The sequence below is a fragment of the Corvus moneduloides genome, chromosome 26 (genome assembly GCF_009650955.1).
Source record: "Corvus moneduloides isolate bCorMon1 chromosome 26, bCorMon1.pri, whole genome shotgun sequence".
NCBI lineage: Eukaryota > Metazoa > Chordata > Aves > Passeriformes > Corvidae > Corvus > Corvus moneduloides.
The window spans coordinates 3,845,120-3,861,711 of record NC_045501.1 but is presented as its reverse complement, the minus strand read 5'-3'; the positions used below and the strand labels follow the sequence as shown (position 1 = coordinate 3,861,711).

At 49.9% G+C, this 16,592-nt stretch overlaps 2 protein-coding genes across 2 annotated transcripts; one reads left to right on the top strand and one right to left on the bottom strand.

Moving 5' to 3' along the window:
* Window positions 1-4,976: 4,976 nt before the first annotated feature.
* On the top strand, window positions 4,977-5,597 carry LOC116456074 (feather keratin Cos1-2-like). Its single transcript, XM_032134580.1, has one exon. It carries the CDS (start codon window positions 5,001-5,003, stop codon window positions 5,295-5,297), a length of 297 nt encoding a protein of 98 aa, XP_031990471.1. The 5' UTR covers window positions 4,977-5,000; the 3' UTR covers window positions 5,298-5,597.
* Window positions 5,598-11,614: 6,017 nt separating this feature from the next.
* Window positions 11,615-13,804, bottom strand: LOC116455817 (feather keratin Cos1-1/Cos1-3/Cos2-1-like). Its single transcript, XM_032134101.1, has 3 exons — window positions 13,600-13,804; window positions 12,635-12,702; window positions 11,615-12,288 (listed from the first exon to the last, which is right to left on the bottom strand). The coding sequence occupies exons 1-3, from the start codon at window positions 13,802-13,804 to the stop codon at window positions 11,962-11,964; spliced, it is 600 nt and encodes a 199-aa protein (XP_031989992.1). The 3' UTR covers window positions 11,615-11,961.
* Window positions 13,805-16,592: the final 2,788 nt, after the last annotated feature.

The following is a 16,592-nucleotide window of genomic DNA, read 5'->3' as shown; positions in this document are numbered from 1 at the left end:
GTGCACCATCCCAGCTAATGGCAGGGGCTGTGTCCCGGTTTCCTGCACTGCGGCCTTTTCATTTCCTGGCTAATTCCGCATGCTTTCCTATGTGTAGGGTCATTTCTCAAAGTGCCAGGATGAGAGCATCAAGGATTTTAGGGCAGAAGGACATCAGCGGATAAAGAAGGTTTAGATCAAGGGCTGTTGGCATCCCATGCTGGCAGATGATTTGTACCTGTGTCATTCCTCTGGACTCCTCTGGTGGCTGAAAATCGACCCTGCTCTTGTGCATCTTGTATACATGCCCAAGGTCTACATGTGACTTGACACATTTTTTCTTTTGCTTCCTTCATCACTCTCTGATCAACACTCAGTGTTATGTTCAGGTGGGCTTCTGCTGGGAGTGTTTCTCCCTAGCTTTTGGTGGCCTTGCTGAGATTTTTGCCAGGTGGTTCTGCTGGCAGGTTTCAGCCAGAACCAACTCCTCTTCCTCTTGAAGCAGCTTTCATGATTAGGTCCTAATGCTTGTGATCTGAGTTAGATCTCCAGCTGTCACACATCTGTGCCTGTATCTGGCCAGGACCCCACTGCTCTGAATTTGGGCTTTGATACACAGGTAACTTCCCAACTTGACCTGGACCTGTCTCATCTCTGTGAGCCCATGTGGTGATTGCTGGACTTTGCTGAACCCTGGTTATTGTCATGGGACCTCATCCAGACATCATCTGATGATACTAACATTAAGGAAACCACATAATAACCTCCACGTGTTTCATTTCCTGAAGGACCTACCAAGGACATTGGATAGCTGTATTTTTGGAGTATTTCTTCTGAATCTTTAAGCATGACTAGAAATACCATTTTTCTTGAGAATATTCAACGGGTTTTTTCTGCTTCCTATCTGTTTCAGCAGGAACAGTCTCCATCTCCTACTGTTTTTCTCCTCAGAGGACTGTGGGCAGTGATATCAATTGGCCCTTGTACTTGTCTACCTGGCGACCAGTGTCAGCTTTTTTTCCCAACCTTCCATCCCTCATTGCCCCTCTCTCCCAGCCCAACCACTTTCCACGTTTCCCAGAAAGGACAGTGCAGAAAATCTCAACTGTCTTTGTAGTCCCAAATTTCTGAGGTTGAAGCACCAAAGGCTGTTCCCCATGAGCTCCAGGCTACAGGAGAGGTGGGAGCTCAGAGGAGCGGCATGGTACAATGATCCCTTTCCTGTGATAGACTGAGGTTTTTGCCTCAGGGAAAAGGAAGAGGTGATAAGAGAAAATCCACCATGTGTTTGTTACTCTCCTGAGCCCCAGCACGGGATTACATTTACCATTTCAGCTGTGATAAGATAAAATATTTTCATAGAACGGTTTGTGTTTGAAAGGACCTTAAATATAACCTAGTTCCAACCCCCTGCTGTGGGCAGAGGCAGCTTCCACTAGACTAGGTTGTTCCAAGCTCTGTCCAACATGGCCTTGAACACTTTCAGGGAAGGGGCAGCCACAGCTTCTCTGGACAACCTCTTCCAGTGCCTTACCACCATCACAGTAAATAATTTCTTCCTAATATTTAATTTAAAACTACTTTTTTCAGTTTAAAGCCATTCCCCTTTATCTTATCACTACATGCTCTTGTAAAGAGTCCCCCTAGCTTTCTTTAGGTATTGGAAGGTGCTATAAAGTTTCTTCAGAGCCTTTTCTTTTCAGGGATGAACAACCCCAACTCTCTTAATCTGTAGCAGAAGTGTTCCAGCCTTCTCATCATCTTCATGGCCTCTTCTGGACCCTTTCCAGCAGGTCCATATCCTTCCTATGGGCCTTTTATGTTGGGGGTCCTGGAGCTGGAAGCACTATTCCAGATGGGGTCTCATGAGAGGAAACTAGAGGGGGAGAATATCTTCCCTCAGCCTGCTGCTCATATTTCTTTTGATGCAACCCAGGATATGGTTGGATTTTTGGGCTGCAAGCACACATTGCCTGGTCATGTCAAGCTTCTTCTGCACCAAAAGCCAGAGTCCTTCTCTGCAGGGTAGATCTCAATCCATTCCCCACCCATGCTGTATTTTTCCTTGGTCCTGCCCTGAACCCAGGTGCAGAACCTTTCACATGATCTTCATGGACTTCATGAGTTTTGCACAGGCCCAGGTCTCAAAGTCCACCAAGGTCCCTATGCTCCCTATGGAGCATCTTTGGTGCTGTCTGTAAAGGTGAGCTGGCCTTGCCTCAGGAATATGTCAAACCCAGAAGGGACAGATATCCATCCATTCCCACATCGAGCTTGTTTCCCTGAAGACAAAGCAACAGCTGTGAGTCTTTCACTCAACAATATAGTAAATTAATTACATGTTTTCATGAATGAATTAATTGCTGCAGAGGAATGCTCAGCTCAGTTGGTGTCCCACCATAACTTTAGCTCCCTTGGGCACAGACCATGTCACATCTCACCCAGCATTCTCTCCTCTTCCCAATGACATGTGATAAAACCTCCACCTATGATCTACCTTGTAGAGAGAACTGTAATTATTTAGCCTGGAGAAAAGGAGTCCAGGGGGAAACTTTATTACTCACCACCAGTACCTGGAAGGAGGCTCTAGTGACATGGGTGTCAGTCTCTGCTTCCAAGTAACAAGTGATAGGACAAGAGGAATTGGCTTCAAGTTGCACCAGGGGAGGTTTAGATTGGATATCAGGGAAAAATTAATCCCTGAAAGGATTGGAAAGTACTGGAACAAACTGTTGAGGGAGGTGGTTGATTCACTACTCTTGAAGGTGATTTCAAACAAGTGTAGATGTGGCACAAGGACACACCGGCTAGTGCTAGAGTGGGAAGTGTTAGGTTTACAGTTGGACTTGATGATCTTGAAGGTGTTTTCATGATTGTGTTACTGTGCAGCTATCAGGAGTCTTGGGCATTTGAGTTAGACAATTAAGAATGAGACAAACAAAAGTCAGTGCAACCAGGAATTACCACACATACAGTGAACCTTTTCTTTTCCATGTATCTTCTAACCCTAGTGGGGAATGGCCTTCTCATTGCCCCTGCATGGAGCAATCAGTACCTCCAGACCTTACTGCATTTGTTCTTTGTCATCGTGTTTCCTTTGTGAAGATCTGGTACATCTCCACTGCTGCGTCAATGCTGATGGAGACTTTCCTTGTCACCAGGAAACCCATGGCTTCCTGCAAGCTGTGGTCATGTGGACATTGGGTTTGTGGTGCTCTTCACCCAGGTGGTTCTCCTGCTGACTGGCCCTTCTGCACAAAAAAAGGCATCACTTAATTCAAGTCCCCTGATGTGGCCTCTGCTGATCCGCTCCCACCCCATTGTATGTGTCAAAGAAAAGCAGAGAGTTGGGGAACTTGTGCTATGAGGGAAGACTGAAGTAGTGTGGCTGTTTCTCCCTGGAGAACTGGACGCTTGGGGAGGACCTCATCACAAATGGGATCTACCAAGAGCACCAAGACCGTCTCAGCACAAGGACCCACATGGAGGGGCTGACCATGAAGAGGAACTGGGGATGATTTGGGTGCTGGCAACTGAGACCAGTGCTTGGGTCTCAGCAGGAGCAGGTGAAGCCTTGGTTTCTGGACATAGCAAGATGTGCACAGGGGCCAGTAGGATGGAGAAAGATCATGTCTCTGCCCTGAACTGAGGGCAGGAGGAGCATGTGTGGAACCTCACAGGACATTCTGTACCTGAACCCAGCAACGCCTTGAAGAGTTCCTTTCCTGCATGCAGAAGACCATGGATATCTGGGGAATGACATAGATTAGAGCATTACTCAAGGCTGAAGGCAAAGGAATTTTTGTATCCCACCCCCACTGCTGCCACCCTTTGAACTTGTGGTTTCACTGGTGGCTACTGTTTGTGCAGCAGTCAAGGATGTTTTCATTAACTCCAAGGGAAAGAACACAGAGGAAAAATCCACTGCAGGGATTCTCACCCTCTGCCTTGTTTAACCTTGTACATGAGGACTGGAACAAAACAATTTGTTCAGTTGCCACAGAACAAAGGAGAAATTGGATGCCAAGGCATGAGTGCACAACAACTTTAATGAGTCTAAGGAAGAAAAGGAGGTGGCTCACAGAGACCACCAGTGGCAGCCACTAAGATGCAGTGGAGCTCCTGCAGGGTGCACATCTGCCTGCCACGCAGAGGGAGAGAGCAAAATATCCTCAATAGACTGGCCTGGGGAGACACAGAGAACAGATGGTAAGAAAGAGCAGAGGGGAAGAAGGAAACGATGTCTGGAAGTTGTCATGTCCCCTCACATGGCAGTCCTTGGGCATGTGAGCAAGAAGCACAAGAGCGGTGCCCCTTTATTGACAGCTTTACCACAAACAAACCACTCAGAAATGACCAAAGTGAACATCACCTGCCCACAAGGGATGCTAATAGCCCTTAATCTGAGACTCCTGCCTCATAAATCCTTGAGCCTCTTGTCCCAGCACTTATAGAAGGAGATCTTCATATAGGAAAGCACACGGAATTAGACAGGAAATGAAGAGACCGCAGTGCAGGAAACCAGGACACAGCGCCTGCCATTAGCTGGGATGGTGCACATTTGCCATGAGCTGGTCACAAAATTATTACTTCCACCAAGGTGCTACTGGGCCTGAGGCAGTGCAGGACTGCTATAAAAGGCAGCCCAAGTCTCTGCTCTTGCATCCACTTCTCTCACCTCCTCCTCCTCCTCAGGAATCAGGTGAGTGGGAAGCCTCCAATCCTTCTCTCCTCCTGCTTCCAGACCAGCTCTTTCCTGGCTGGAGGTCTCAGCTGATCGGGGCTGTCAGAGCCCAGGGCTGGCAGCTGCTTCTGCTGGGAGAAGGCAGGGGGGAGAAGATCTTGTGCAGAGAGAGGCTGGGACTTGGCTGAGGTGGCTCCTGGGCTTTGAGGTGGGCACTGCAGTGTGGGCCAGGAGGTGCCTTGGCTGCAGGGTGCTTGGGGGCACTGCTGCTTCTCAAGCGTCCTAACATTCTGCTTCTCCCTGCCCTCTGTGCCAGGTGCACCTGTGACCCCGAGCCATGTCCTGCAACCCTTGCTGCCAGCCCTGCGGCCCCTGCCCACTGGCCAACAGCTGCAATGAGTGCTGTGTCAGGCAGTGCCAGAGTTCCACCGTGGCCATCCAGCCCTCCCCAGTGGTGGTGACCCTGCCCGGGCCCATCCTCAGCTCCTTCCCACAGAACACCGTGGTGGGATCCTCCACCTCCGCTGCTGTTGGCAGCATCCTCAGCTCTGGTGGAGTGCCCGTCAGCTCTGGTGGCTTTGACATCTCCTGCATCACCAACTGCTATGGTGGCAACAGATGTCGTCCCTGCTAAATCTGCTGGCAACATTTTTGGTCAAGAACTTCCAAGACCTCAGAACATAGTTCTGGGCAGGAGATAGAGCTTTGGGACATTTTCATTGTTCCCTTCTTCTACTTTTTTTTGTCTTTCCTTTGCTGTCCATGTCTCCCCAGGCCAATCTAGGGGGGACATGTTTTCCTTCCTCCCTCTTTTGGGCAGGCAGATGCACGCTGCTCTGCAGGAGCTCCATTGCGTTTTAGTGGCTGCCCCTGGTGGTCTCTGTGAGCCACCTCCTTTTCTTCTTTACACTCAATAAAGTTGTTTTGCATCCAAGCCTTGGCCTCTAAGCCCTCCTTTGTTCTCTAGCAAATCTTCCAGTCTGCTCAGGGAGAATAGGTGGAGGAAGCAGAGGATGAGATTCCCTGCAGTGGACTTTCCTTCCTGCCCTTTTCCTTGGAGCTGACAGAGTCATCCCTGGCTACTCAGCAGCTAAAGGCCATCAGGGAGACATCAGGCAACAGTTGTGAAGGGAAAAAAGAATTCTGGGGTCCAGCCCACAATCTCTTCTCTTCTTTCTCCTTTACTCTCTTACCTAGTCTAGGGTCCATGGCTCCCACACAGGAGTACGAGCAGATGAGATGCATTCCTTCAGCACAGGCAGGCAAAGCTGCTGTCCAGGCATGCAGGGCTGAGGTAACTCACAGCTTTGGATTGGTATCAGTCATGTACTCAGGATACACTGTGGTAAATGACTTTTGGTTGAGTTTGTGCGAAGGACTTATGGCTTCAGTATTAAATCACAACATTTGTCCCATGTGTGGATGGATCTAATCTGTCCATCAATGTCTTCCTGACTGAAGTCTTGAATTATGATCAAATTATGGGAAATATTAGTTAATATGTTGGTTTGTGCCTGGTTTGTCTAGATGCTGTTACTACTTAAAAATTTAAAAACAATGAGAGAGAGGAAAACTATCTCCTCTCCTGATCATCTCAGACCCCTTGTCTCATTTTTCTTTCTCCAATCCTCCATCACTTCTGCCTCTTCCTTCTGATCTGTCTCAGCTTAGTCTTTCACAGATGTACATGAAGAAAAAGTATTGCAGAAGCTCTTCTCTCTCTCTGCGGCAAACATTTTCATACCTTTCAACCCAAACAGACAGGACTTTTGATAGTTGATGCAGGGACACAAAAACTCTCTCATCCCACTCATTCTTAGGATGTCCCAGTCTCTCCTCTAGCTGGCATGTGTTGTGCAGCATGCCCTGGCTAGCCATTCCTCCTGCATGTTTACAATGCCAGGGCTTGCTTTTTTGTCTCCTTTAACCTTGGAGACTTCCAAAAGGACAAGAAATGAGGAGCAGGATTAAACATCTCACAGGTTCCTCATCCTGCTGAAGGTGTCCTGGAGCCAGTACAGAAGGACCAAGCACTACAGGCTGTTCCCTGGAGACTCTGGGCAGCATGATATTAGGTACGGAAGATCTGGTTCTCTCTGGGGTATCCCTGTGGGAGGTAAATGGCATTATTTTGCTATGGGATACATGCTGAGCTGAGGTCTCAAACCTCCTGTCCAAGCACACCCCTGCCTTGGTGTTCCTGTAAATGTGGCTTTGGCACAGAACAAGGAACAGGGAGCATTTTCTGCTGTCACTTTGCATCCTCTTGTTTTACCTCTCAGAGCTTTTCCCTGCAGAATCACTGACCCATGTTTTCTTCCAAGCACCATATTGGGCAGATCAGGATCACCCAGCAATGACAACGGAGAGGAGAGGAGAGGAGAGGAGAGGAGAGGAGAGGAGAGGAGAGGAGAGGAGAGGAGAGGAGAGGAGAGGAGAGGAGAGGAGAGGAGAGGAGAGGAGAGGAGAGGAGAGGAGAGGAGAGGAGAGGAGAGGAGAGGAGAGGAGAGGAGAGGAGAGGAGAGGAGAGGAGAGGAGAGGAGAGGAGAGGAGAGGAGAGGAGAGGAGAGGAGAGGAGAGGAGAGGAGAGGAGAGGAGAGGAGAGGAGAGGAGAGGAGAGGAGAGGAGAGGAGAGGAGAGGAGAGGAGAGGAGAGGAGAGGAGAGGAGAGGAGAGGAGAGGAGAGGAGAGGAGAGGAGAGGAGAGGAGAGGAGAGGAGAGGAGAGGAGAGGAGAGGAGAGGAGAGGAGAGGAGAGGAGAGGAGAGGAGAGGAGAGGAGAGGAGAGGAGAGGAGAGGAGAGGAGAGGAGAGGAGAGGAGAGGAGAGGAGAGGAGAGGAGAGGAGAGGAGAGGAGAGGAGAGGAGAGGAGAGGAGAGGAGAGGAGAGGAGAGGAGAGGAGAGGAGAGGAGAGGAGAGGAGAGGAGAGGAGAGGAGAGGAGAGGAGAGGAGAGGAGAGGAGAGGAGAGGAGAGGAGAGGAGAGGAGAGGAGAGGAGAGGAGAGGAGAGGGCACCTTCCATTCCGTTTGTGCCTGCCAGACCAATCGCTTTTATGCCTTGCTCTGGTACCAGGTGCGGAAAGGCCAAGCCCCACAGCTGGTCTCCTATCACGCAGGGCCTGGCGCCAAGCACAGCGGCCGTATCACCACGCACCTGAACACCACGGGGAAATACAGTGTCCTGCAGGTGGAGGAAGTGGAGGTCTCTGACAGTGCCTTGTACCTCTGTGCTGTGCAGGACACCCTGGTGCAGGGAACTTCCTCGGCTGTGCAACAACCCAGGGGAGGGAGGGAGAGAGGGGATGTGTCTGTGAGTGGGTGAGCTTGGGGAAAGGTGAGCTCTTCTCTTGGAACACTATTTCCTGGGTGCACCCAGGGACCTCCAGCCATTACATCCTTCCAGAAGGAGTCAATGTAAGTGACCTGAGAAGAAAGAAAAGGTGGTGAAAAAAAAACTGCTTTGGAACTGTTTTCCCTGTGCATCCTCAGACAGGAAATTATTTGCCATGTGCTGTGAACGGAACACTTGACCATTCTCCTCTCTGTGTGCTCTGCACCAAGGGCTGGAAGGAACCAATCAGAGACTCACCTGAGCCACCTTCCTGTGAAAAAGGTTTGGGTTTTTGTGTTTTCTTTTTTAAATAAAAAGTCTTCATTTTGTTCCCTGAGATTTTCTCAAAATCCCAATCACTCATTGCAGCTGTTGGCCAGCAGGGTGGGGCCGCAAGGCTGGCAGCAAGGAGTGCAAAGCTGGCACTGCTCTATGCAGAACATGTCTTGGGGCATGAGGAGCACCTGAACACAGGGGAGGGAGGAAGAAAAATATGAGGATACCTGAAGAGCAGCCTGTCTCCACATCAGGAGTGAGTCAAAGAACATGCAGGGCCAGGAGGTGGAGGCTCTGCAGAGATGTATGTGGGCTCATTGGCCTCATCCTATGAGGGCTCAAAGAGAGCCACCAGCTCCTATGCAGCCACTGCCCAGCCCCTGAGTAATTTTCTGTCAGACTCATCTTGAATGCAAAATATCACATTTGAAATGCAAAACATCCCATTTAATGCTATGGGCTGTGGTTTGGCTTCCTGAATGGCTGTGCTTATACTTCCTGCTGTATTTCAGGCACATTTCCCAGTCAACACATTATTTTTGTTTGTTTGTTTTGTGTGACAAGATGTGAGGCCCAAGCAATTCTGGATCAAAACACATCAGCTTGGGCAGAGGACTCATGTGATATGCTGGACAAGTGTAGTAAAAGCAAATTATGTCAGTCTGGATCTCTGCTTTGGGGGTCTTTGGTGGCCTTGTTGGCAAGGCATGACTCAGTTCCTGGGTTTTATGCTATCCTGTGTAACGATGAACCCAGACAAATTCTGCTCCTCCTTCTCTTCCAGAGAGAAGTGTGTGGAGCCCATGTCTGGGACCTTGTTCCTCTCCAGAATGCTCCAGCCAGTCACCATCATCTCCACATGTCCACAGCAGAGGCCACAGTTCATTCTTTCACAGAATCACAGAATATGCTGAGTTGGAAGGGACCCACAAGGATCGTCAAGTCCAACTCATAGCCCTGCACAGGACACTGCCAAGAGTCACCCTATGCACCTGAGAATGTTGTTGAAACTCTTGTTGACCTCTGTCAGGCTTGGTGCTGTGCCCACTGCCCTGGGGAGCCTGGTCCAGTACCCAACCACCCTCTGGACAAAGAACATTTTTCTAATATCCAACTTAAACCTCTTCTGACACAACTTCAGCCTATTCTTTCTAGTCCTGTCACCGCAGGGCAGAGATCAGTGCCTTCCCCTCCTCTTCCCCTCACAAACTGTAGACTGAATTGAGGTCTGACCTCAGCCTCCTCCTCCCCAGGCTGAACAGACCAAATGACCTCAGATGCTATTCATATAGCTTCCCCTCAAGGCCCTTCCTGATCCTTGTGGCCTGCTTTGGACACTCTCCAACAGCTTAATGTCTTCTTTTAAGTTGTGATGCCCACAACTACATCCAGGACTCGAGGTGAGGCCGCCCCAGTGCAGAGCAGAGTGGGACAGTCCCCTCCCTTGCTCAGCTGGTGATGCTGGGCCTGATGCCCCCCAGGACACTGTTGGCCCTCCTGGCTGCCAGGGCACTGCTGACTCATATCCAGCTTGCCATCAACCAGGACCTCCAGGTCCCTTTCCATGGCACTGCTTTCCAGGCTCTCGTTGCCCAGTCTGCCTGTACGTGCAGGGTTGTGCCATCCCAGGTGCAGAAATGGGCACTTGCCCTTGTGGAACTTCAAATGGCTGGTGATTGCCCAGCCCTCTAACTTGTTGAGGTCTCCCTGCAGGGTGTTGCTACCTCTGAGGGAGTTGACAGCTCCTCCCAGTTTTGTATCATCTATGAACTTGCTTAGTTTTCCTTCCAATCCTGCATCCCAGTCATTTATGAAAAAGATTAAGATGGAGCACTACAGAACCCCAGTAGTGACAGGTCACCAGTCTGATGTCACCCCATCACCATCACTCTTTGTGCCTGACCCGTGAGCCAGTTGCTCACCCATCACATGATGTGTTTATCCAGCTGTGGGCTGGACATTTTGTCCAGAAGGATCCTGGGGGAGACAGTATTGAAAGCTTTACTGAAGTCCAAAAAGATTATATCAACTGACTTCCCTTGATCGAGCAGGTGGGTTACCTTGTCATAAAAGGAAATCAGTTCTTACAAGCAGGACTTTCCTCTCATGAAGCTGTGCTGGCTGTGACTTGTCTCACGTGCACTTGTGTGCAGCTGGGGCTGCGTGAATACACATAGGTGCAAAAATTTGTGCATGATTCCTTTCTGGCATGCATAAGAGTGTGTATGTGTGTGTGTGCCCCTCCTTATGAGGGATTGCTCTACTTACAGCAGTGACACTCTCCACTGCTCTGCCAATAAGCTCCACAGAGCACCCAGAGTCTGCAGGAACTTCCTTGTAGCTGAACAACAGAACAAACCTGGCAGAGAATTATCCTCACCACAGGCAATGAAATGCAGTCTTCTCTATCTTCAGTCCTCCTTTTCTTACTGCTTCAAAGCTCACACTCTGCTGATGATGATTCCTGGACCAATTAGGCTGATTTCACACCAGTTTGGATCCCTAGTTTAATTCAGTGTAAACAATATTGGGAATGCCTAAACATGGCTTGCAGTCCTCATTCCCTGCTTCTCCAGGCCAGGACACAGCTCTCCCAAGATCTAGGGACTTCAAAAGGATGAGGTTTGCTCTATGGACAGCAGAAAGTCTAAGAAACCTTGCCCGCTTCATCCAGGCTATGCTTGAGTGAGTTTGCTTGCACTGCAGTGTCAGTGCTGTCTGGTGTGAGACACATCTCTGCCTCGTGTTCAAGCCAATGCCAAATGTGCCAGTGTAACCAATCAGCCTGGTGCTGTGTCAGGCAGAGGCTGAGACCTCGGATTCAACGTGTTCTGATCTAATGGAAATGGCATAGGGAAAAGAAAGTGCTCAATGGGTATTTGTCCTCACTTTTTATTGGGTTGTGAAGGGGAGAGGAAGATGGAGTAGAAACCATGGTCCAGCACAAAGGTTGTTCTCTGCATTCCAACTTCTGATATTCTACAGAGGAAATTATGTCCAGGACCATTACACCAATGACCCAAGTGCAGCTCCGGCCATACTGACAGGAACACTCGTCCTCAGGAGATCATGGGGTGCTATTGCTTCAGGGTCTCCCAGCTTTCTGGGCAAAGAAACATCAAGACAAGGCTTGATGGTGTCCGGAAGCAGAGCAGCCAGGGGATGTCTTCCTCAGCTCCAAGAGATTGTACTCTTAAGAGTTGCCCCTCCATGGTGCCCCAAAATTCCATTCCTCTGTGAATGGAGAAGGGTCTCCTTATGCCCTCACCCACTTCCATAACTGAGCAACACCTTTCTGCTTTGGCATGCAGGAGTGCATCCTGGGGGAAGGACCACACAGAGACCAGACTTGAATGCAGCAGAACTTTAATGAAATGAAAGAAGGCAACAAAGCCACTGCAAGCAGAGGTCAGCAGCACAGGCAGCACCAGGAGCAGCAGAGAGTCTGCGCTCCTTGGCTCTGGAATAGTTCCTGCATGATATTGGTCTACCTGTCCCACAAAGGGGAGAAACCAAATGGTCCCTACCAAGATGGCCTTTGGGGATCATTGCAGCACATAGGAACCAATGCAAACAATGAAAACAGAAAGGCAAGTTCAGTCAGCTATCCCACAAACAGCACCAAAACCTAGATCCCCTGCCCAACACCATGTTCTGAGTTCCCTGAGGTGTCTCCATGGGGCTTTCCCAGCAGCTTTAGCAGGGACGACTTCTGTTGCCACCGTAGCGCCTGGTGATGCAGGAGAGGTCAAAGCCACCAGAGTTGATGGGAACTCCGTCAGAGCTGAGGATGCTGCCAACAGCAGCAGAGGTGGAGGATCCCACCACGGTGTTCTGTGGGAAGGAGCTGAGGATGGGCCCGGGCAGGGTCACTACCACAGCAGGCGGTTCAATGACGACGGTGGAGCTCTGGCACTGCCTGACACAGCACTCATTGCAGCTGTTGGCCAGCGGGGTGGGGCCGCAGGGCTGGCAGGGCCGGCACGGGGTGTTGCAGGACATGTCTTGGGGCTGCAGGTGCACCTGGAACAGAGAGCAGAGAGGAAACAGAGCACAACAGTGGGTGGGTGGGTGAAGAGCAGCCTGGTTACCCCATCACAAAAGAACCAAGGCCATTGTGAGTGGGAAGCTGGAGATTGTGCCAGGAGCCCTACAAAGAGCAGCCTGACTCAGGAAGTTCTCTCCCAGGGCATAAACCAAAACGAACCACAGTCACCAGCCTCTCTCTATGCCAGCCTCCTCCCTCCTTTCCTCTCTCATGACCAGATGCTCCAAACCCCAAATAATACGAGAAAGCCAACATCAGTTGAGATGTCCACCAAGTGGAGATCTCCCTTTGGAAGAGAAAGAGAAGTGGCTTCAGACTCACCTGATTCCCAAGCAGAAGGAAGCAAGAGAAGTGGATGGGAGAGCAGAGACTTGGGCTGCCTTTTATACCTGCCCTTCACTGCCGCAGGACCAGGGACAGCCTTTGCAGAGGTAACAATTTCCCGGCAAGCTCATCTTAAATGCAAACCAGCACACCTAATGATACGGGCTGTGCTTTCATTTCCTGCACTGCTGCCTTTTCATTTCCAGGTTTGTTCCATGCCCGTTTCCCAATGAAGGCTTCTTCTGATCCCTGGGATTAAAGGCCCTGGGATTTCTGAGGCAGGAATGCAGCAGTGCAGGCAGAAAACTCAGTTTATGTACTGTATGGGCCCAGACCAGGCAAGTGATGCTATCCTGATCACTCTGGTGTGGTTGTTTGAAGTGTTGTTTTCAGGAAGAAGCTGCAGTGCTCATAGAATCATATAATCATAGAATGGTTTGGGCTGCATAGAACTCCTTCATAAAGAGAAGCAGAGACAATCACTAGACAAGGTTGTTCCAAGCCCCATCCAGCCTGGCCTTGAACACTTCCAGAGATGCAGCAGCCACAGCTTCTATGAGAAGAGTTCCATTGTCTCACCGCCCTTTGAGAAAGGAATTTGTTCGTAACATTTAATCTACATCTTTCCTCTTTTAGTTTAAAACATTCCACTTTGTCCTATCAGTGTCTGACTGTGTAAAAAGTTGGCATCCATCTTTTATAGACCCCCTTCACATACTGCAAGGCCTCAATAAGGTCTTCCTAAAGCCTTCTCTTCTCCATGCAGAACAACCCCAACTCTCTCAGCCGGTCTTCAGAGAAGAGTTGCTCCAGCCCTCTGGGCATCTTTGTGGTCTCCTTCGGACCTTCGGACACACATCCTTGTGGCCTCCATGTCTTTCCTGTGCTGAAGACTCCAGGTCTGAATGCAGGTGGGGTCTCACGAGATCAGAGTAGATGAGGAGAACCACTGCCAGTCATGCCTTTCGTGATGCAGTCCAGGATGCAGTTGGCTTTCTGGGCTGCAAATGCAAACTCTTGGCTCATGTCCAGCTTTTCATCCACCAGAACTCCCAAGTCCTTCTTCACAGGTCTGCTCGCAATGAGTTCATCTCCCAGTCTGTACTCATGTCTGAGTTTGTCCTGATGCAGGTGCTGCACCTTGCATTTGCACTTCTTAAACTTCATCAGGTTTGCATGGGCCCACTTCTCAAGTTTCTCCAGGTCTCCCTGGATGGAAGTCTCCTTCTGTAGTGTCAGCTGCACTGCTCAGCTTTGTGTCATCTGCAAACATGCCAAGGGGGCACTTGATCTATTATCTCTGTCATTGAAAAAGACACTAAAAAGCATCAGTCCCAAGACAGAGCCTTGAGACATGCCCCTCTTCCCCTGCCCCCATGTGGTCATAGAGCCACAGACCAAGGCTGTGCCCATCCAGCCATTTCCATATTCACAATAGAATACCCTTCAAATCCATGTGTATTGGGTTTGCATGGCCTGGTTTTGGTAGTGGGAAGGCTACAGGGGTGGCCTCTGCAAAAAGTTCCTTGGTGTCCAGCAGAGCCAAAGGCAACTGGCTCCAGGATGGACCCACTGCTGGCCAAGGCTGAGCCCATCAGAGATAGAAGTGACACCTCGGGAATAAGATGTTTAAGAAGGAAAGAAGTTATTGCACAGGTGTAATTGCAACCAGAGAAGAGTGAGAATATGTGAGAGGAACAGCTCTGCAGACACCAAAGTCAGTGGAGAAGGAGGAGCAGGAGCTGCTCCAGACTCCAAAGCTGGGATTACTCTGCAGCTCAGGGTGAAGACCATGGTGAGGCAGCACATGGAGGGCACAGGGGTGCAGAGATGCACCTGCAGCCCCTAGAGGAGCCAACACCAGAGCAGGGGGATGCCTGAGAGGAGGTTGTGACCCCATGGGAAGCCTGTGCTGAAGCAGAGTCCTGGCAGGGACCTGTGGAGAGAGGAGCCCTTGCTGGAGCAGGTTTGCTGGAATGATTTGTGACCCTGTGAGGGTTCCTGAAGGACTGACCCCGTGGAAGAGTGACCCATGTTGTAGCAGTTTGTGGGGAACCATAGCTTGTGGGAAGGACTCATTTTGGAGAAGTTCATGGAGAACTTCTCCCATGGGAGTGACCCTACCCTGGAGCAGGGGAAGGACTCCCACTCCTCTCCCTTAGCCCCAGCAGGAACAATCTGTGATGAATTGACCATGAGCCCCATTCCTGTCTCCCTGCTCCACTGGGTGGGGGAGGAGATAGAGCTGGGAAGGAGGGAGAGGTAGGGGGAAGATGTTTGGTTTTTTGGGGTTTTTTTATAAGACTTATTTTACTTCTTATTATCCTCCTCTGATTTTGTTGGTAATAAATTCAAGTAATATCCCTTAGCTGAGTCTGTTTTTCCAATGACAGTATTTAATGAGAGATCTCTTACAGTCATTATCTCAACTGATGAACCATTGTTATATTTTCTCTCCCCTGTCCACTCGTAGAGGAGAGTGATAGAGTGGCTTTGGTGGGTGCCTGGCATCCAGTCAGGGTCAACCCACTACACTGTCTCTCCAAGTTGGAGATAAGGATGTTGTGTGGGCTATGTTGAAGGTCTGACAGAAGTTAGGTAGATTACACTGGCCAGTCTTCCCTTGCTGACTGTTTCAGTCACTCCATCATTGAAGGCCACCAGATTGCTCAGACATTACTTGCCCTAAGAGAAGCCTTGCTGGCTGCTTTGGATCATCTCCTTGTCCTGAATATGACTTACAGTTGCTTTCATGGGGATCTGCTCCATCATATCCCCAGGCATAGAGGTGAGGTTTACCAGTCTGTGATTCTCCGGGTCTTTTGTATCTCCTCTTTAAAAATCCAGTCTGCTGCTGAATGCCCAAGGACTCCTGTGCACAAGGATGGGCCATGTCCTTCCCTATCCCTCCCTCCTCAGATCACCCTGATGGTTATTTGTTGTTGTCTCCCCATGTGCGTGCATTGGGCTGCTGGGTTTGACCCTACCTAACTCGGCCCTCAGGAAAAATTTCTGGCTTGTTTTGACTTGTCCACTTTCTGAGCAGTCTGTGAGTACATAAAAAATGCCATGAGCTTGCCTGGGGCCTTGCCCTTCCCCACAAGGCTCCAGCCCTGTTGCGGCTGTCTCCTGGTGTCCTCAGCAGAGTTCACAGTAGGGTGTGTTCCTACACGTGTTCATGTCTTGGTGCTCTTGTGTGCAACCAGACTTGTGAATGTACCACAGGTGCATATTTGACAGGTGTATATGAACACATGTCCTTTTGTGTCTCTCCTCACAAACAGACTGTGTTGCTCATGGCAGGAACACTCTCCACAGCTCTGTTCGTGAGCTCTGCAAAGCAGCAGGAACTCAAGTGCAGCTGAAAAGTAATGGCATCAGCCTCCTAGAAATCTCTCCAAAAAGAGGCACTGTAATCAACCCGTTCCCTGAACCCTCCTCCTCCTGATCCTCCAAAGCTCGTACTCCACTGAGGATGATGCCAAACCCCAGCAAGGACTACCATTTTAGATCCTTAGTTTAGTTCAGTGTAGCAGCATTGGGACTGCCTCAGCAGTCCCCCTCTGCCTGCTTCACCGGGTCAGGACACAGCTGCTAGAGAGTTCGAAAAGATGGGGTTTGCTTTATCCTGGAGAAAGAATAAGGAATCCTACCTACTCTCCTTGTTCAGGCCGTGTCCAAATGGATCTGCTTCCAGTGAATTGTTGCTGCTTCTGGATGTGGGACACAGCCTTCTCCATGCCAAAGCCAATGTCAAATGTGCAGCTCATTGACCTGGTGCTGTGTCAGGTTGAGATCTTGACCTAAACAGGTACTGAATTAAAGAATCACAGTACATGCTGTTGGTGTGCACTGGAGTGGAAGGACAGAGATACTGTGTGTTGCACAGGGGAAGCCAATAAATGGGGTTATTGGGCAGATGGGCTCCAGCAGGGGATGCCCCAGCAGTCGCTCT